At 42.3% G+C, this 20,587-nt stretch overlaps 2 protein-coding genes across 2 annotated transcripts; one reads left to right on the top strand and one right to left on the bottom strand.

Moving 5' to 3' along the window:
• The first annotated feature begins 905 nt into the window (after positions 1–905).
• On the top strand, positions 906–6,856 carry scd (stearoyl-CoA desaturase (delta-9-desaturase)). The gene is made up of 6 exons (XM_079334545.1): positions 906–1,045; positions 1,292–1,558; positions 2,429–2,559; positions 2,686–2,891; positions 3,309–3,541; positions 4,595–6,856. Exons 2-6 carry the CDS (start codon positions 1,321–1,323, stop codon positions 4,792–4,794), a joined length of 1,008 nt encoding a protein of 335 aa, XP_079190671.1. The 5' UTR covers positions 906–1,045; positions 1,292–1,320; the 3' UTR covers positions 4,795–6,856.
• Positions 6,857–9,669: 2,813 nt separating this feature from the next.
• Positions 9,670–20,547, bottom strand: sec31b (SEC31 homolog B, COPII coat complex component). Its single transcript, XM_079334141.1, has 25 exons — positions 20,333–20,547; positions 19,439–19,663; positions 18,872–19,067; positions 18,667–18,762; positions 17,849–17,989; positions 17,301–17,443; positions 17,082–17,181; positions 16,803–16,964; positions 16,279–16,431; positions 15,938–16,168; positions 15,771–15,845; positions 15,477–15,569; positions 15,247–15,358; positions 14,959–15,137; positions 14,734–14,860; positions 14,495–14,640; positions 14,014–14,187; positions 13,775–13,900; positions 13,460–13,649; positions 12,990–13,385; positions 12,230–12,288; positions 11,923–12,048; positions 11,702–11,821; positions 11,534–11,605; positions 9,670–11,096 (listed from the first exon to the last, which is right to left on the bottom strand). Exons 2-25 carry the CDS (start codon positions 19,639–19,641, stop codon positions 10,917–10,919), a joined length of 3,600 nt encoding a protein of 1,199 aa, XP_079190267.1. The 5' UTR covers positions 19,642–19,663; positions 20,333–20,547; the 3' UTR covers positions 9,670–10,916.
• Between the last annotated feature and the right edge of the window lie 40 nt (positions 20,548–20,587).

Here is a 20,587-nt window from a genome sequence, read left to right as displayed (position 1 = left end):
TTATTTTTGAAAAGGGCAAAAAAAAAAAAAAAAAGCATTTGACCACTCAGCTGGTTCAAAAAAAAAAAGTTTCCTGTGGCCAGGAGAGACTTGGGTTCCCTTTGAAATCTGATCGACCATCCCTGATGTCAGCCCAAAATCCTAAAATATGATTAGGCCAACTTTGTCAGGAACAGGAGTTATGTTAAAATCAACTATTTATGTTGTGTTGCAATCTTAGACCGTAAATAAATATGGACGAAGCTTATCTGTTGTGGAAACTCATCGACATATTTTGTTAGGAAAATAAACATGGTGTCTTACTTTATTTAATTCCACAGCTACATCTACTACTATATTCTGATTGTAGTATGAATAATAAATAACGTTATGGCGAAATTGCCCAGTACTGTTGCCATAATGTAAATAATTTCAAGGAAAAGTTGGCTTTAAAAAAATAATAATACTGTCAATGTATTCAATGTGTTCAATGTTTTGGGGAATAATTATGAAGTCAAAGATGGCTATCCATCCACCTCTGGAAAATAAATAAATAATTTCTCTCTACATTGTGTGTGTGTGTGTGTGTGTGTGTGTGTGTGGAGGTGGGTGTCCTCCCCTTCTGCAGCTGGATTATGGTGTAAAGTAACTTGTCACGTTACAGTTGTATTGTTGAATTTGCATTGGCCTAATCAATTCGAGCTGAATTAGTTTCAACCCACGCGTGAACAGAAACACGAGAGCTGCTGTTAATTCAACACAAGTCTAGACAGAAACACAGAGCTCCTCTCCAGGGGAGGTTCACACACTGTACATCTGGCAGGAGAATGAATAAAAGGTGAACAGCAGATAAACCGGCAGCCAATCACACTCCGAGCTTGAGGCGGTATCTAGGCGCTGATTGGTCAGCTTCATTTCGAGCTGCGGCTCTTATTGATTCGTTCGCTGCAGATCTGACTATCACTCTTCCTTTTCTGGGTTACTGCACTTTTTGGCCGAGCAGCTCCACCCCCCTGTTTAAAACAACCCCAAAATATATCGTTTCCTTTTTTTCTGCAGGCCTTTGGTGAGTTATTAATGTCAACTGTATCTGTATTAAATGTGTAAAATGAGTGTTATGCAACCTAGTGAATGTCGTGTGTGTCAGCTGGAAGTCAGCATCATCGTTATATGACCATCCTCTTCCTCGCCAGTTAGCCTAGCCTGAACGCTTACAAGTCATTTTACATATTCGCCGCGGAGCCGAAAGGTTCTTATTTTACCTCGGCACCAGACACCAACGTGATGGAGGTCTCTCATGTTTGCCTCTTAGAGCATCACCACCGAGCCGCTGTCAGCACCATGACGGAGGCGGAGGCGTTGGAGAAGAAGCAGCAGCAGCACAAGCCCAGCAACGGGAATGTTCCTCCAGAGGGGAGCACAGAAGACGTGTTTGATCACACATACAAAGAGAAAGAAGGCCCCAAACCTGCAACGATCATCGTCTGGAAGAATGTCATAACCATGACTCTGCTGCATATAGGTGCAGTGTACGCCGTGTTCCTTATCCCTTCTGCAGCCTCTCTGACCTTGCTTTGGTGTAAGTATGAATCCTACCTGTTAGAATGTCCCGACCTTATGCAAAGTGATGTTAACGTTTGTTGTATTGCATATAGTGTGACTTAAAAAAAACATATATCATAGCTGTTATGTCACCAGCTATGCCACCCACTTGCATGCAATGGGTCTGTGCATGATCCTTCCCCAGTACACCGCATGTGCTGGGATTATATCATCATCATCAGGGGTTTTCATGTCTCAGCATGTAGATTGAAGCGGTTTATTTTACAGTGCATGCTTACCTGTTAAACATGTACTCTTAAAAAACAGAGAGCACCCACCAGCACCCTTTTTTTTTTGATTAAGTAAGAGCAACATAATGGCAGGAATGCAATCGAATTAATACAGCTGATTTACACAAATGTATGACTTGTTTTATTTATTTTGCATTCCTCAATGAATGGAAAATCTGCATGGCTGCGCCATTACTGCTGATTTAAGTGTGCCCAGTTTCAAACATGCAATCATCAAATGGTTTTATCCATCCATCCAGTCTTCATCCGATGTGATGTAATAATTATATTACCCTGAGTGTATGACAGTTCCATATAACAAGCCCTGCCTTGTTTGAGAACAAACGCAATCGGGTTCTGTTGAACGCAGACTTTGAGTCCGTTTAGCTAGAAAACACCCCGGGGAAGCTCGTGGGATCCATTCATTTGATTGTAAGGATGATTTTTGGAGCACATTCATAAATATCTGTGCCTTCAATGGAAAGGAGACAGCTATTGAATGAAGTTACGATATAAATGCAGCCTTAATGTATCCGACGCAAAGATGTTACAGAGTGCAGGATTAGTCCGTGAAGAGCTGCGGTCAAACTCATTTGTTGTTGTGTTTTTCTCCACAGCTGTGCTCTGTTTTATATTTAGTGCTTTAGGAGTGACTGCAGGAGCTCACCGCTTGTGGAGTCACCGATCCTACAAGGCCACATTACCTCTAAAGATCTTTCTTGGTGTTGCTAACTCGATGGCATTTCAGGTGCACACACACACACACACACGCAAACACACGTTTGACTGGGATAATAGCTGTTTTCACTGCTCTCTTAAGTACCACGGCGTGTCTACCGTGCATGTAATCGCTGCCTTCTGCTCGGACCCACAGAATGACATCTTCGAGTGGGCTCGAGACCACAGGGTTCACCACAAGTATTCAGAGACCGACGCCGACCCTCACAACGCCGTGCGGGGCTTCTTCTTCGCTCACATTGGCTGGCTGCTCGTGCGCAAACATCCCGACGTCATCGAGAAAGGACGAAAGCTGGAGCTCACCGACCTGCGGGCCGACAAAGTCGTAATGTTTCAACGGAAGTAAGTGGCGTCATTGATTTTTTTTTTTTAAATTATTAGAGCTAACTTGTAGCCTTGAAGAGCCTCAAATCTTAAAAAAAAAAAAAAAAAAAAAGTGCACTTTGACTTCGGCAGGTAACCCTAAACAAGAAGTCATTGTGTTCTCAGACAGCTTATTAAATGTGAGCCAAAAAAAGAAACTAATCCATCTTCTACTGTTTGCTCACCAGTGCTGCAGAGTTGTGTCAGTATAAGGCGGGTTGCATTAGTGATTCTGGTTCAACAGGCTGGCGGTTACTCACATGTCATACATCCATGTTGGCCTGTGTGTGTGTGTAAACTGTGTCATGTGTAAGGAAAGAGATTCAATCCCCGGTCTGACAATCGGAACATTTGAGTAAACGGCTCCATTCGTTCTCCCTTCTCTCCCAACTCCAGGTATTACAAGTCGTCCGTGCTGCTCATGTGCTTCTTCGTGCCCATGTTTGTGCCTTGGTACCTGTGGGGGGAGTCTTTATGGGTGGCCTACTTCATCCCAGCTCTGCTCAGGTACACCTTGGTGCTGAACGCCACCTGGCTGGTGAACAGCGCGGCTCACATGTGGGGGAACAGGCCCTATGACAAGAACATCAACCCGGCGGAGAACAAGTTTGTCGCGTTCAGCGCCATAGGTACGACAAAACTCACGAGCACGTCGACATAACGAGAGCAATATAACAGGAGCTTGATCTTTGAGTTATGTGACGGGCATTTTTGCACTCTGAGAAAAGTTAGTGCTATACAGAAAATGAAAAGCTGCGTGGTTTTTTTAGGCACACGAATGCTGCCAATAAATTCATGTAATTAGAAGTAATAGCTCATGTTATCCCATGTTGTTCTTCAGTCTATGTTCTATTCAGGAGAAAGTGTCCAGGGAGTGTCACAGGATCCGATTACATAGTGGCCACAAAACCTAAACTGCCATACCGCTCATACAGGTCACACAGCAGAGACTGCTGTTTGTTGTGTTAAATGATTTTCTGCAAGCAGGTTTAGTCAGTTAACCCTGAAATGAGGGGAAGCCTTGGTCTTTTCCGTTTCAGAAAGAGACCTGAACTCAGACTCAGACCTGAGAAAGGCTACGAGGCTCTCTTCATTTTTAAATTTTTTTTTTTTTTATCACCTGTTGCCATGCTGAACACCGAGTCAACGGAACAAACTCAAATCATCGATTCCCCTCCAGAGAGTAAATCAACTCAGAGTCGACTTGAGAGTTTGTGTCTGAAGCCGGCCCCCCTGTATGTCTCCACCTCCAGAGGTTTTAAGTTCACTTTCTAGTAAACAACAGGAAAAGGGCTTGTGATAGTTGCCGGTGTTGTCCGTGTGTCTGAGGCAAACCTTGACGCGCGTGTTGAAAATCGGATGTCCTTCGGTCCAGCAGCACCATCATTCATCGTGCAGAGTGATAACTTGTTGCAACGAGGAACCTAAATGTGGAATTCTGTTATTCTGACTTTGCAAACTTGCCTATTTGGCATTTATAATAGCTTAGTAAGGAGTCAGAATAGGCAATTAGAATTGAACTTTCTGAGACTGTTGTCGGGCTTTACGTCAATGGTCACTGCTTTGCGTCAAGTAGTTTGTAAGGTATCCTGCAAACAAACATCAACCAGCTTTGCAAAGTGTGCGATACAGTGTTTGACTCTGTGTTCACTATGTTGACGACGGTCTCTTCTACCTGACAGGTGAAGGATTTCACAACTACCACCACTCTTTCCCCTTTGACTATGCGACCAGCGAGTTTGGCTGCAAGTTGAACCTTACCACTTGTTTCATCGACTTCATGTGCTTCTTGGGCCTGGCCAAGGACCGCAAGAGGGTGTCCCACGAGACGGTCATGGCCCGAATACAGCGCACGGGGGACGGAAGCCACCGGAGTGGCTAGGATTGTTGAACTGTGTTGAGCTTCGAGGCGAAAAGAGAAAGCGTATAAAGAAGAAGCTTCACAGTCCCTTTTTGACAGCTCTACATTCTTCATCCTCTAAGGATACAAGTCATCTTCATGAGGGCCTTGACCACATTTTGCTTGTTTTTGTGGTTTTTCGTAGCCGTAACTAAACACATAGTTCAAGATGAATAACAACCCGACACAGTTTGCAAAGCTCTCGGCCTTTGTTTCTAATGCTCAGACGGGCCAAAGTGTTGCAAAGTGTGTTTTTAGCTTTGAACTAGAGTAACTCAACTCCATTCTACGCAGTCTCAGTGTAAAGTCATGTAGCCGGTCATTCTTATGTAAGTGTTACGCAATTATTAATCAAAGTAGAAACGTGGAGCACAGAGATTTAACTGATTGGAGATTGTTGCCTTTATTGCAGTTTACAGTAAGTTTTTACAGTTGGGATTTCAATTCAAGTTTCGAGCACTCAAAGAGCTATAAAAAAAAGAAAAAAAAACAAAAGGAGAAAAGTTTGAATCATTTACAGTGAGGGAAAAAGTTTCTGGCTTTAATTGAATAAGGAACATTTTGAAGAGAGGGGGAACCCAGACCATCTTCTTAAACCCTGAATACACTGACAAAGCGGTATGCCAAAACTTAACGGTGCAGCACGTTACATGTTTTTTTTTTTTTTTTTTTTTGGGGGGGGGGGGGACAAAACCAAATAGGAGTTTTCTTAAAGCAAATGAAGGGACATATTTATCATTAGATAGAAAAACTGCCATTGAATATTTACCAGAAGTGAAACGTGTGACTTTATCTTGATTCCATGTGACGTTTCATTGATTTTTCTTGTGTTTTTTATGACTTTATAAGAGTGCTTAAAGCGTGCCAATGGTCGACATATTTATAAACCATCTCAATAGAGCACACTCGGTCGATATTGCTTCTTCAGTTAACATCATTGTGGAAGTTTTTGAACATAGTGGCATCAGTGGCTTTGCTTCCTCTTTGAGATTTTGATCCGTCATTTCTGTTTCGTTTCTTCTTCTTTCTTTTTTTTGTGCCCTGAGAATTCTGCAGCAGCAGAGATCTCATTGGTTGATGTAGCAGCCGGTCATGTGACAGTCGTAGGCGTTAGAGAAACAACTCGCCGCCCCATGCATGATGATATTCGGTTGTAGGTGTCATAGTGAGTTGACTCTAATGGCAGAGCTGTGTCTATTTTTGTAACATGTGGAGCTGCATCGCTTTTGGAGCATCAAAACTGTTGCTATGGTGATTTTTAAGACCGAGTCCGGTTTCCCTTAAATGTTCTAAAACGCTGATTGTCACTGCAAAAATTCAGGTGCATCAATGTTAACGTTCAATTCTGGTGTGCTGAATGCCTGTGTTTTCTTATGTATGCATTTATTTATTTTGTTTTCTTATTGGCGAAAACCAGAAGCCAATGGGTTTTTTTTTTTTTGCACTCAAATATTTGGCCGACAGTAACGTAAAGTTGAACAAATTCAAATGTTTATTTTTCCCAAGAGTCAGGAAACAACCGATTGCCTTAGGACTTGCATCCATTCCTGATCTTCTTCACGTCCTGTCACTTAAGACAATAAAAGGTTCAAGTACCACTACAAGAATCTGACCAACGTCCATGTTTACAGGCCGAAGCACTCGGTGGAACTTTTCTGACAAACACATCTAAATATTTCAAATTGTAGCATGACAACATTATAGTAAGGTAAATGCAAATAGAGGAAAACAAGTGTCATATAAAAACTCAATCTGGTGAAACATTCAAATTCAAGATTGTTAATTGGCCTTGATGGATGTGCCAACTAGTTTTCAATCTATTTTTAGCGTGAAAACTACAAGACAAAGGTGTCATGAGCGTCCTATAGCACTTCACAAGCCAAACAACAAACAACTCCTGCTTACCATAGCACCAATATCGGCATTTTCCCCGGCGGCAATGATGATCATAAAAGTTGTCTCTGAATGATTACGTCAATTGTCAACTGTATACTATTCTGAAATAAAATCCACAATATTTTCAATACACTTGTAATACCATTAACAGTTGTCTCTCTTCATTTTGTCATTTGGTAATTCATGACCTGTAATCACTTCAACACTTAACGTCAGATTTCAACCATGTTATCCATGTTTTTCCTGAAATTCGATTTGTCGAAGACTTTGGAAAACTTCTCTGCTATCTGGAAGTTTCTGTCACTTCAGAGTTCTTGGTTTGAGTGTTTTTGTATGTGAGCTGTCATGTCAGGTCTGTCAGAAGTGAAACAGATGACCCAGCAGCTGCCTGCAGGCCCATGTTGAGTCTGAACAGCAGCAGGAAGCTTTTAATCTTGATTGTGTGAAGAATGGGGCCAAACCGGCCAGACACTGTCAGAGCGTCTGCTGTTTCCATGATGAATGGGGCTTCTTCATGGCGCAGTATTGGGAATGAAGACGTAACGTGAGTGCTGGTGGAAGTCCGTGGTTACATTACTCAACCAAAAGTAAAAACAATTAAAAGACAAAAAGTGATTTAAATACTCCTAGCTTTCTTTTTCTTTTTTTTCTTTTTCTTTCTTTCTTAGGATCTCCATTAGCACCAGCATACACATTAGCTATTCTTCCTGGGGTCCGACACACATCCATTCACACACACACACAGAACAATAAAACCAACAAAGACAAACGCCAGGACCAGCTCCCCTAGTAGAATTTAAGTGCATACAGAGGAGGAAGGAAAAAAAATCAAATTAAACGATCCTCCATTTCACAGACCTTCAGCAAAAGAACACAAAATCATTGTTCTCACATTTTCCATCATTCAAATCTTATAATATCCAAATTTACCTAAATACATTTTGATAAACATAAATCATCATCTGAATTACCTTCATAACTACATCTCTAAATAAATTTTTACTGAAAGTTATTCCAAGCAAAGGAAAACTCAATACATTTCACAGGGAAAAAAGCATATTGACGCCTTATGTCACACATTTAGTTTAGCACTTCAGTTCAGTGCAGCTCTAAAAGTGAGTGTTTCTTAATGGTTCATTACAAGGTCGAACATACTGATTTAACAACATTTTGAGTAACATGACATTTTTATTTGTTGAATTTAATGTGTTCAATTATGTCGGTATTTTTGATTCTAGTATTAGTTTTTAATGCAAAATTGTTGTCTAGTATTTGTAGAAAAAACCCCAAAACATTGTAGTACTTTTAAAGGTGCTCCATTAAATGACCTGAATATTTCTCTCCCAGCTGTTTCCTGTTGGATCAAAAACGCTGGAACTGGTCAGGTGATTTCTTGCTTCCTGGTTTGGTTTCCCTTCTGTGCTAAAGAAGAGCTCAAGTCCTCTACTGTGCCGCTGGGAGAAAATTACAGACTGACTGCAGTTGTTTGCTCCCGCCTGCAGCAGATGAGAAGAGCATTCTGAAACTGTGCCAAATGGTTTACACAGGGCACAGAGGAATGTTGAACCGCTGTGCTGACGACCGACAAAGTTTTTATTACATCAAGATTCTTCGGTTCAGAGAGTGCAAGTTGTGTGCATGTTACAATCCGCTTAGAATCACAGTATTATTGAGAAAAGTCTTCTTCTTTCATTCAATAAATCAATGAGCCCTAACCCTTACTCTTTGAAGTCATTCTGACAGAAAAGGGACTTTTTTCTTGTCTGTCTCTAAACTGAAAATCATGTTTTCACTAGAAGTAATCAGATCTATTACTGAACGAAAAGTGATGTTGCCTTTATTTCACATTGTTTAAAAAGTCCTTACTTAAAGGTGCAGATCAAGAAGATAAATATTACATTTTGTGTCATTATTGTTTCACATGTATTGCTGCATAATGTTGCAGCTAAAAGGTGTGGTTATCAAATGACTATTGATGTTAACATGCCTTGGTTCTTTAAGATGTTCCAGTATTTTTTCAATCGATATTTAAAACGTGCAATTGGATTACAAACTAGGTTTCTGTTATTTGAAAGGCCTCAGACGTAAAAATGAAAATCAAAACACAATTAAAAGTAGAAGTCTATTACAGCTCATATAGGTCACACTTCTGTAAACGCAGACCACATACTGTGAACATGAGGACAGGACTCAGCACAGTTCTCTCTGTCTCATTGAGTCACCTCCTGAAGTCTCCTGATCAGCGTGACTCAGGTTGTTGGTGTGGTGTGATGAGATGTGTTGAACATCAACTCTAAGAACATCACCCCAGAATGACTGACCGAGGTTACTGCAGTTCAAAACGACCCCCCCCCCCCCCCCCCCCCCCCCAAAAAAAAAACAAAAAAAAACAAACGCGCACGTTCGTCTGACCCCTAAAAGCCAATCAGCTGCGAGGTCCTGACTTATGATCCTTATAGACCAATGGGTGACAAGCGCGTGAACCACCTGTACCAGTTTGTCAACTGCCGTTTGGCACCCTCAGGAGGATTTTATGTAGCCTAGTACATTTTATCAATGATTAAAAAATAAATGAACTAAAATGATGTACTGGTAATTAAATAAAATTGGGAATAAATTAAATGCGGATTGTGACGCGTTCAAGTGCTTTTCTTTGAAATAGGAAAATAGAGAAGCTTAAAGTGAAGCGTTCCTCTGTGACTCGTATCATATTTTTAAAAAAAAACAGAGACCTCTACTGGCCATTAAGAAAATTACAAATAAACGTTGATATCTTTGCTCTTATTTCACTCTTAGAACACGAGTGAAATAATGTTCAACTAGGGTAGAAATATGTCGTTCTTGAATCTGTGCAGCTTAAAATAAAGTTTCAATGTACCAAAACCCCCACCATTAATCAAAAAGCCTGAACAAAATGTGTCTGAAAAGGGACATTCAAGAGGCAAATAATTGAGTCTCAAAACCTTTGAAGGGAAATTTTATTTGAAAAAAAGTTTCTGCAATGAGTAAAGTAAGCAACATGGATTGTATAAATATCTGTGCAACCAAAAAGAGCACACGGAGGCACTTCACTGCCTTCTGCTGCTGCCATGATACACCAAACTATCCAGCTTTATGTCCAGCTACAAACTTCAGAATATATCATGTTTGTGAATGTGTCATCTCATTAAGGTTTGTGAGAATGTATGGTCTTTTCTAAAACAAATACAACTTAAAAAAAAAAGAAAGAAGTTAATTCAGTGTTAGAAGTAGTAGCCTGGGTAAACAGATGAGTTAATGCAATTTCAACACAGAGAGTCGATCATTTGTTGTCCAACAACTTAATGTTTTGTTCATGAGCTGCAGCGATCAATTATCTAGAATCGCTCACGAGTAAAAATCAGTGCTCATAGGGCTAAATTAACAACCAAACAGAGAAAAACAAAAACAAGCAGCTATTTGACAATCAGTGTGTGGGTTTCTCCTGCTGCGCTTTGGCCCAGAACCCTTCATGGCACAATAACCCCGGACACAGTCTGTTACAGCAGGCGAAGAAAACAATCAGTATTTACGGTTGTAGAGTTTTGAAAATGCTCTCGATGCTTGTTGTAAATGAATGATACAAAAAAAAATTAGAGAAGGCAGTATCTCCCGCTCTCTCATACAAACTAAACCAACTGGATGGGGAGTAATAAATGCAACTTAGATTGTATTCTGGTTTCCAGCCCTGAACTGGATGCTGGAGCTGTCAGTGCTGTATGTGTTGTTGAAGCAGCTGGAGTGCTGCACGTATTCAAACACATACTTGATCCACGACTGCTGAATTAAGACAAACTAGGATGCACACGCGGAGCGTCATTTGGACGATGAAACAGCACCTACTTGTACAAACACTGCCTCCATTCAAACTTTGCACCACTTCTTTATATTTTACATCAACGGTTAAATTTACAGAGAATCACTACTTTCAGAATACATTCATCTTTTTTTTGTTGTAAAATTACCACAGCAACATCAATGTCATCATTGATACAAAAAAACAAATCCCCCCCTCCCTCAGCTGAATCCTCCAGGAAGGAAAATGTATGGAGTGATGAAGACCACAATCAGCAATATCATCAGTTATTATTGTTGTTATCAAAGCACATCATCAGGTCAAAAAAAAGAAATAAATACATATATAACAATATGATAACACTGAAGTCTGCTTTGGGGGCCTTTAGGGGGGATTAGACACCCAATTTATTGGCGATGGTCATGACCACTTTGAGGATGGGCATGAAGGCGGAGATCTCGCTGAAGTTGCTGCTGCTGACCACCTGAGTGTGGACCTCCAGACCACGCTGGTAGTTCTGACTCGCCACGCAGCGGCTGATTTCATGAAGCCCATTTAGGATGTTGTGAGAGAGCTGAGAGATAAAGAGGGGCGACATGTCATTTTAAGCTTATTATGTATCAAAAAAAAGAGTTTAAAGGGGACACATTATACCCTTTTTTTACATCTTTTCAAACAGTCCCCTGAACTCTAAATGAAACATCTGTGCTGTGCTTTGGTCTGGGACTGAGACTGGGTTGGAGATGGGTGGAGATACCAGGGGAGGGGAAGGGATTTTCTTACCAGAATACAACTTGTGATGTCAAAAACTGAGAACATTTAAAACAGAGCATTTTTCTGTGTTGTAAGACTTAAGACTGTAAGGACTGGATGGATTTATTTCAAATTTTGTGGGTCCATAGACACTCAGGTTACCCCAATATGTGTTCAAAAACTCTGTAGAAGTGGATTTTTCATAATATGTCCCCTTTAACATCTGAATAACTTTGCGTGCCTGTATTAATTTCTTACCGTCTGCTCTCTGAGCTTGTCATACAGGTATCCCAAACGTTTGCCTGCATCTTCAAGTTTCCTCTTTGTTTGCTGAAAGGAAACATTTTGTTTTTTATTTAGTCTCCAATAAAACCCATATTTTCCTTTGATTATGTCAAGCTTCGTCACACATCCAGTGAGACTTACCGGGTCTCTTGCTGCGAGCTGGCAGCGCTGCACCAGGCTGTCGAATGTCGATTTGAGCACCATGTGTTCAGCTGGGATTTCTTTCTGCTCCACCCTCTCTGCTGGCAGCTGCTGGAGGAGCTGAGGACCAACAAGGAAACCCATACAAGGTGTTGACATGTTCGCCTTGTTGTGAGATGCTGTTGACAACAGAAAGACTTCAGAAAGTGCAACACACCCACCTGCACGCTGGGCTCCTGGGGGGCTCCAGGGGGAACTTGAGTGTGATCATGAGCCTGAGGAGCCTCCATGGGGAATCCCATCACAGGAGCAGTGATGGGGGCTGGTGGGGTGTAGTTTTCAGGGACCTGAACACACACGGCAACAGTACGACACATTCAAAACACAATCTGAAATGTGCTCACAATTTTAAATTTGACACTTTGTTAAAGTGACATTGAGCTAAACAGCTCAGCCTGTAGTTAGCTAGCTGTGGATAATACTTGCTGTTATGACTGCTGTTATGACTGTGATAAAAAGCAGAGTTACCTTCTTCTTCCTCGGTCCACCTCTCACCGCTGGTGGGTCATTCCAGCCCTCTTGAGGTCCTACATTAAGAAAAAAAGTGAGAGGGAATTAGAAAGACTATCTGCTTTTCTCCCTGTAGTCACACTCGAGCAGTCCAAGAAGTTAGACGACACGTCTAAAAGTTATTCAGCCAAGGGTTTCAGCAGTTTTAGCAAATATGATCAAACGCACTAAAAGGCTGCTCATAGTTTCTCAACACCAGCCAAGACGGGAAATGACAAGCATCTCAGACAGCTTTCTGAGCTAAAACATGTATCAATTTAAAATGTTGAAGATGGCTCAACGTCAGTTATAATTGGCACTTTGGATGTACAGTTTGATTAAAGCCTAGATGGTTAAAAGCTAAATTGCTTAAACATAAATCAGCTCCAAAGTCGATACATTTCCCTCAAGCATACAAGCAGAACACCACCAGAAATGCACCGAGTTACCAGAAGAAGAAAAAAGACATTTGATCTGGCTTAATGTTGGATTATTGTATGCAGTTGTAAATAGTTAAAGTTGGGTTTTTCTGGTAACTCAAGCCTATGTTTCAATGCACTCTTATTCCATATCCAACCCTGACCCTGCTGTCACCTTCGAGGTCACACTGGGAATTCAGCCAGGGAAAGAAGCCTGCAAGTCAAATGAGGTTGACAGCTATTTAAAAAAATTATTAAAATCACAAAAAAAAACCGTGGAAAGCAATGATTAGGATTATAAACTTGAACATGATCTGTACCTATAGGAGGAGGGGCAACTGGAGCGGCGAAAGGCTTTGCAGCAGGAGCACCAGGCCCTCCCTGTGGGTACCCTGATCCGAGAGGGTTATAGTAACCAGATGCTGGAGGCGGTGCAGGCCCCTGGTTGTGGTGGGTCGCTGAATACATGGGGACGGGGCCTCCGGGTTGGGAGGTGGGTGACATGGGGCCTGATGGTAAAGAGGTAGACGGCATGAAGCTTGTTGGTGGCACCCCTGGGCTTGGCATGGGGGGCAGGCCTCCAGCGGTGGATGACGACGGAGGGAGTGGAGGTCCTGATAGGCCAGCAGCCGGCATAGAAGGACCTGGAGGAGGGAAGGCAGAAGGTCCACTGACGGGCATCTGCTGGGGCTGGAATGGCTGATGAGGAAGGAAACCTGGGGAAGGACAAAGACCGTTAAGACAGGTCAAATCAGCGTGAAGGTAAAAACCAAACAGTCAAGTGTCAAACCTGGAGCAGGAGCTGGATGTTGGGGGTAAGTCGGCCTCATGGCAGGCCGGTTGGTGCTGGGTGGCAGGACATGAGAAGAAGGTGGGAGACCGGGCCCAGTGCTGGCTGGAGTAGCTTGTGGAGTAAAAACAGACGGCATCGGAGGCTGCGGTTGGGCTGCCTGAGAGGGAGCGGGTGGCTGGTACTGACTCTAAGATTGTCAAAACCCCCCCCCCCCCCAAAAAACAAAATGTTTAATGGAACGCTAAAACATCTTTGATTAAAAAAATAAAAATATTCTTGTTAAATTTATGATAGAATGTTTTTGACTTGTACCATCACTTGTGCTTTTGGTGCAGCAGGGGCAGGCTTGGCTCTGTTCAAAGAGTTTGGAGGCTGCTGTCCACCAGTGGCCTCTCCCTGAGCGTTGGACAGTCGGTCTCTCAGCATCATGATCCCAGGCTGAGAAGACAAATTCATAAAAACACATGAGTATTTATTACAACAACAACAACAACAACAACAACAACAACAACAAAAGAGAGTAAATAATTAAAAAACTAAATGCCTCTTACCTGCTCTGAGTTCTCAGGCAGGTAGCTCATGGCGGTGGCTAGGCTGCCCTCTGCAGCCAGAATGCCAGCGTAACACGTTAGCTTCTCAGCGAGGATGGGGCTCTGGACTGCCACCTCGCTGTTTCGGAGGCGCTCTATGGACTTACGCAGCATCATTACCTTTTCAACCAGGTCCTGTAAAATACAGAGACAGAAAGAGTCTCTTGAATGTGCAGCAAATACAAGTTAGAAGTTGCAACCTCTTCTAAAAGAGCTATTCTCAATTCATCTCAAAAAATGTACTTAGTTTGGATATCTTTAAAGAGTACCATTTTCCCTATGCAACTATTCTACAATGCTTTTTGATTCTTTTCTAATAAAATAAAAACCCCTTTGTGTTTTGCAATGCGTTTTTGCTAATACTCAGGATCTGTGCAAAATTCTTCTTAGAATAATATTAACTTATGCCACACTATGACCCAAATCTGACGAAGATTTTTACCTCTAGGCCGAGAGGAGAGGAGCTGTCTTTATGCGAGGCCCAGCACTCCACCAGTTTCTCAATGTTCCCAGAGCAGATGTAACACAGACAGGCCTGCAGGCAGCGCTTCTCTGAGCCCTCGTGCTCCAAACGGCCTCCCAGGGTATCTAAAGAGAGGGGGCGGAAAACTCTTACCAACCGGGCTGATGGTACGTCAAAGTGAGGCTCGCTGCGGCATAAAATACTTGCATGCAACTTACCGCACAAACGTGCAAAATCCTCGGGGTGAGCGTAGGTCAGCAGGGCAGCGAGAGCCTCCTTCCAATTATCCAACTCGCAGCTTTGAACGATGTCTCTCCAGTTCTGGGTCACCACCGAGGATATGAGCTAAAATTGGGGACAAGTTAAATGAACATACAGCTGAAATATGTTTCCCCCCCCCCCCCCTCTACAACTATGGCACATCAAACCAACTTCACCCTTACCATTGAAATGCTGTTTGTTTGCTTGCTGAGGTATTTTTGCTGCGTTTTCTTCAGCAGCTCCTCTCCGCCGCTGATTGACAGCAGGATGGCTTCGGCGTAACGACCGTCATTCAAACACAGATCCACGGCTCCCTCGAAGTTTCCAACCAGCAGCGCCTGGCTTATCAAACCGTCCGTGTCTGCAAAAAGCACAAGGAGTTAGTTCGCCGACGAAGACGCTGAATTCAATAAGCGATCATGAGTGGCAAACAGATTCAGCGTGTGAACCGCGTAATTGAGTGCGTGTACCACAGGATATGGGAATCTGGAAGTTGGAGTTGTCCTTTGGGGTCTGACTGAAGAAGTCTGCCGGTGAAACAGATCCTGAGGTTCTTGCGTCTGCGGCTGCTTCATCAGACCTCTGGAAAGAGAAGGAACACAATAAATCAGACAAAAGGTGAACAACTTGGGATGCAAACTTTAAAAAAAACAAGATTTAAAGATAACCATGTTATGTGTGTGTGTGTGTGTGTGCTGACCTCAGTTGAGAGCCGCTGCATCTTTTCTGCCAGATCTTTAGCATCCACTCCATGTCCATTGTGCTGAAAACTCTTTCCCAGGCATTTTGAAATCTGGGGGGGAAAAAAAGGAAGTTGACATTTATCTATACACCATTTCTTTACTTCTTTTTTAAAAAGATTTATTTGTTTTATTTTATGCCTTTATTGAGAGATAAGACAGTGGATAGAATCAGAAATCGAGAAGTGAGATGCGAGGAAGGGGCGTCTGTATGACTGATATCTGCTATAGTTCATAAGTTACACACAGAATACCTTTTTCTCCAGTTCATCTTTGCTAAAACCCAGAAGCCTGAGGAATTTAATGCGGGCTTCGTCTTCAAAGTTCACCTAAAAAAAAAAGAGATAATGCATAAGCTCCAAGTACGACAAACCACACTGATAGATAGACTTGTGTGTTTTGTTTTTTTCTAATATCCCACCAGGAGGAACTTCCAAATGTCCTGCTCAGCGTCTGACTTGGCATTCTGAATCTTGGCCTGGCAGTAGTTGTTGAAGGAGCCCGACTGCAGCGCAGCCTGCAGCTCCCTGGAGCGCTGGAGGAACTCTGTCTCCGTGGTAACCTGGCTCACAAACACGTGTCTGGGGACGGGCTGAGGGCTCTGCACGGGAGGCAGCTTGGGATTCTCAAAGGTTATCAATTTTCCTCCAAACTGGTGAGTAAAGAAAACAACAGATCTATCATGGGATAAAAGACGGTAAAAAATATCGACAGTTTTTTTATTTTTTTATTTCCAGTCTTAAGTTTCAACGTCTTACTCACAGCAAAGGAAGCCCCAACTGGTCTGCGCACCCACTTAGGAGGCTTCTTCAGAGGGGGGACTATAGTTTCCTGCACTGCAGGCTGAGGGACCTGCAGGGGAGGAAGCCCCTGTCCTGTACCAAAGGGATCCATGGTATCAAATGAGGAGGATATCTGTTCAATAAAAAGGTTTAAAGTTCATGAAAAGCGCAATATATCAGGGGAGAAGTGACAGTAATTCCACATGATGGCTTTGTTAAGACTGAAGGTGACTTTTACATTCCTTTGACTACATCGTGATGGACGTTTTTAGCCATTTGTAATATTTTTAAACCAAACAAATCCAAACAAAGTTATTCATATCAATTCATGCTACACGATATTAGCTCTAAAACTTCAAGCTTTTATTCCACTTTCATTCATACTCAATGTTGTATTCTGTAAATGCGTCCATGACAATGCAGCTGTTCAAAGGGTCGACGGCAATCACTTCCCAATAGCACCATCTAGAGGACAAACTCTGCACACACAAACGCAGCCTCTACCTTATCAGCTGTGCTCTGCTGCTCAGTCTTTAAGCTCCCTCCCATCACTGAGTAGACGGTGATTCTCCCGTCAAAGGATGCGGCTGAGAGCAGGGCTGGATTCCTTGGACACCACTGGACGTCAAAACACCACTGATTTGTAGTTGGAAGCTCGTAAATTACCTAAAATGAAGGTGAATGAAACATGAAAACAAACTCAAGTCTGCTTAAAAAATGTTTTTTTTAAAATGGCAACGAAGTTGAGGAAGAAAAAAGAAGCAGAGATGTTTTGATAAACACCTCTCCAGTGTTCGGGTTCCAGCAGAGGATCCTGTTGTCTTTAGCACTACTCAACAGGAGCTCAGGGTCAGCTTGGCTCCAGGATATGGACAGAATTCCCCTGAAAGAAAAAAAAGACGGTTGATTGAGTAAATTCCAGAAGATGGTTAAAAAAAAAAGAAGAAAAAAAAAAAAAAAAAAAAAGAACTGGTCGTCGAGCTAAAACTAAGAAAAGCTCACCTTGTGTGGTTTTCGAAGACTTTAAGGGGAGACGTGGCGAAGCGAAGGTCCCACATCTGGATGACTGGCAGCCGATCGTCTTCAGAGGCCAACACCAACTGAGTTGCGACTTCGGGGTGCCAAAGCATTCCTGAGCAGTGCATCTGAAATCAAAATAACAACCGAAAGACTTTGAAAATATAGACACAGAACAATTATGAAAGGGGTAGGAGGTTAATAAAAGATCCTCTGAATTTCTCCTTACTCTCAAAAGCTTCCTATAAACTGAGTATGCGTTTGAAAATCCCATCCCAACAAAATCTTGCTGTAAGAGAAACTCAAGAGAGGATAATGAAAACTGAGGTCAGTATAGTGTGTTCCCGTTCAGATCGTGTGTTTTAGGTTGTTGTGCTACAGTAGTTGCTACAACCATCCAGTAATCTTTTCTACTTTGCAGACATTGACTCAAAACCATGCAGGACCGAAGCGCTACAGCTGATAAAGACTGTGCTACGAAGGACGAACGCTTAGACTTGAAACTGCTGTGGTCTGTATTAAAGGTCACCGACCCTGTTACTGTGGTCGCTGATCTTGATGATGGGCTCGTTCTTTCTCAGGTCCCACACCACTGCTTTGCCGCTGGGGTTGGCTGAGGCCAGGATGTGCTGGACCTGTCTGTTCCAGGACACGACACTGACGTCTTCAGCAGGCTGAAAGAGGAGACGGAGGCTGTTAGTGTCGAGACAAAACTGAACGTGTGCATGACAAAAAAATAATAATAATTGGATTCCTGCTATGCAAACAACATTTGTACCAAGCCTGTGACATGTAAATAGTGAGTGTGCCTATTTAAATAGCTCTGTTTAGGAAAATGCTGACACAGGATTCATTTTATTTAGTAAGGCAAATGAGAGCATAAGGAAACCTTCTTGTGGCTTTCATTTCTGACTCTCACATAAAACTACAATAGTTAAGAAGATATTGAAAAGGTGTTTGTTTTTTTTTTAAACTCAAACACTAGTTTGTAAGAGATATCTCTAGGATGTGCTGGGATGTATCATCAGTGATGTTCCTGAGGTCTTTGGGGATTTTGTTGTTTTTTTTTTTTTTTAATCAGACCCCCTCACCGAGGTGACCCATCCGAAGTTGATCAAGACCTGGATTTGCATCCCAGCAGCAGCAATCCATGGGCTCACCCTCTTTGACTAAATCCACTGGGTGGCTTTCTCTGCGGCTTTAGTGGTGGAAAATATGGCCGTAGTCTAACACCAAGGCCTGCCACAGCTTTGGATATAGAGCGCCCAGGATATAAAACAAGAAGCCAACTGATCTCTCAAAAGGTTTTTTCTTTTTTTTCTTCGGTGATATCTTTCAATGTCACACCCACCTGTGTCTTTGCTCCTGGTGTCATTGGACTGCTGAAGTTGTTCAGATCCCAGATATATATCTCCGAATCATTTGCCCCTGATGCAAGAAGATTACTCTGAGATGGAGTTAAAAAAAAAAAAAAAAAAAGGATTCAGTATGAGCACTTCAGTAGCAGAAAGCAAGCAGAAGAGAAGTTCTAGCAGACTGTATGAGAGGATGTTTACCTGAAAAGGGTTGAAGTCGAGAGCTTTGATGGGTCCTGTGTGCTTGTCAGACTGTCCCACAATTGCATCTGCTCCAGAACTCATTATGACCTCCGGGTTGTATACGGTTAAAGTGCCATTTTCACTGCCACCAACCAGTCTCCCTCCAGTACCATCAGCTCCGGCGCCAAAGTTCACCCACACAATACTGTGCAACCTGCGGAATAAAAACATGAACATACAAGCTTTTATTTACAACAAATGGCTTACACATCATCTCCAACAGTAAGCGGTGCTCTCTGTACCTCAATAGAAGCAATATGTTTACCTCTTTAGCCATCATAACTTTCTTTCTACTACAAAAACTGAGGCTTATCCAGCTGTATGTTACATTTTATATCTAGTGGCAACTAAGTGTTAGAATACCCGTTGTACCCATTTTGGACCCAAATAAGACAAAAATCAAACTGTCTATCAAAGGACAAAGACACGTCAGACTTCCCTACAAAGAATGGTATAGACAGGGGAATTGTTGATTGAATTCATGACAAGAAATGGTGTCTTTTGAATCACGTGTTATAGTTTGACCTGTTTGCAGTGGGTAATGATCCTCTGAGCTGCATCTCCAGAGAGGGGTCAGAGAAATCCACCTCAAATATCTCCAGGGCAGCAGTGGTGTTGAAAGAGGCATCCAGCTGCTGTGCTGATGTTCCTAACGCCAGGTGGATGGGATGGTGGCCGGCAGGACTCCAAGCCTGGTGGGCAGTCCTCTGGATCTCCTTCAGCCTCATTTTCCTCCACAAGTTTAAAGACCTGGACGAAAAAACCCCCGAACCAAAGCATAGCACATGTATCACCACGGCAATGACTTCTGATTACAAACATAAGATATAAAGACCTTAAAGGAAACAGACGCAAACTGGATTCAACAATCACTGCTAAAATGACTTTAACTTCAACAGGGTGTCACCCTCACTCACACATCGACTCCGACTATTTCCTGGAGGTACTGGCCGACTACTTTCACCCTTAACAGATAACCTACACTGTGTTAAAGCTTTTATTTTAACAACAAAATGTGATATTAAGTTGCCTGCGATTAATGTGCATTTGAATATTTCTAAGCCACTCAAGAAAAAAAAGGAATTCAAATATCCAGTATAGCTAACGTTAGCATATCGTGAAGTACAGATTCAAACATGTCACAGACTTACTCTTACTCCGCGGAAATTAGTTTTACATCTGATTAAGTTCTCATCAATGTATCTCTTCAGTGGTTGAGTATAATTTATCACATATGCTCAAATATAACTTAACAAGCGACAGTGCCTGGCTGTTCCAGTATATATTCGTAGCCAATGTAGCTATAAGCTAAAAGCCTCCACCCTTTGCTTCTATAATCAATTACAAATTATGTTCTTTCTGCATCAGCTCCACTTACAACCAGAAGGCAAAATAGAAATAAATGTTTTTTTAACTTACGAAAACTGTCAATATCACAGCCCTGACTGTCTGCATCCACACAAAAAACTGAAGAGCTAGCTACTTATCATCCAAGCTAGCAGCTTAGCCACAGGCAGATTCCGACCAAAGTGCTTTGCCGTGTTGTCACTAAGCTACGGGAGCCGACACGGACATTTCTCATTTTGAAGTGGCCTAGGATAACCTCGCTTTCAAAGTCAACCTCAAAAAACAAAAAAATGTGCATTCGGAACTTAGGATGTGATATTTGAAACA

This window comes from Symphodus melops, assembly GCF_947650265.1.
Source record: "Symphodus melops genome assembly, chromosome: 21".
In the NCBI taxonomy this organism is placed as follows: domain Eukaryota; kingdom Metazoa; phylum Chordata; class Actinopteri; order Labriformes; family Labridae; genus Symphodus; species Symphodus melops.
The sequence above is the reverse complement of the archived record's forward strand: the minus strand, read 5'-3'. Positions and strand labels throughout refer to the sequence as shown.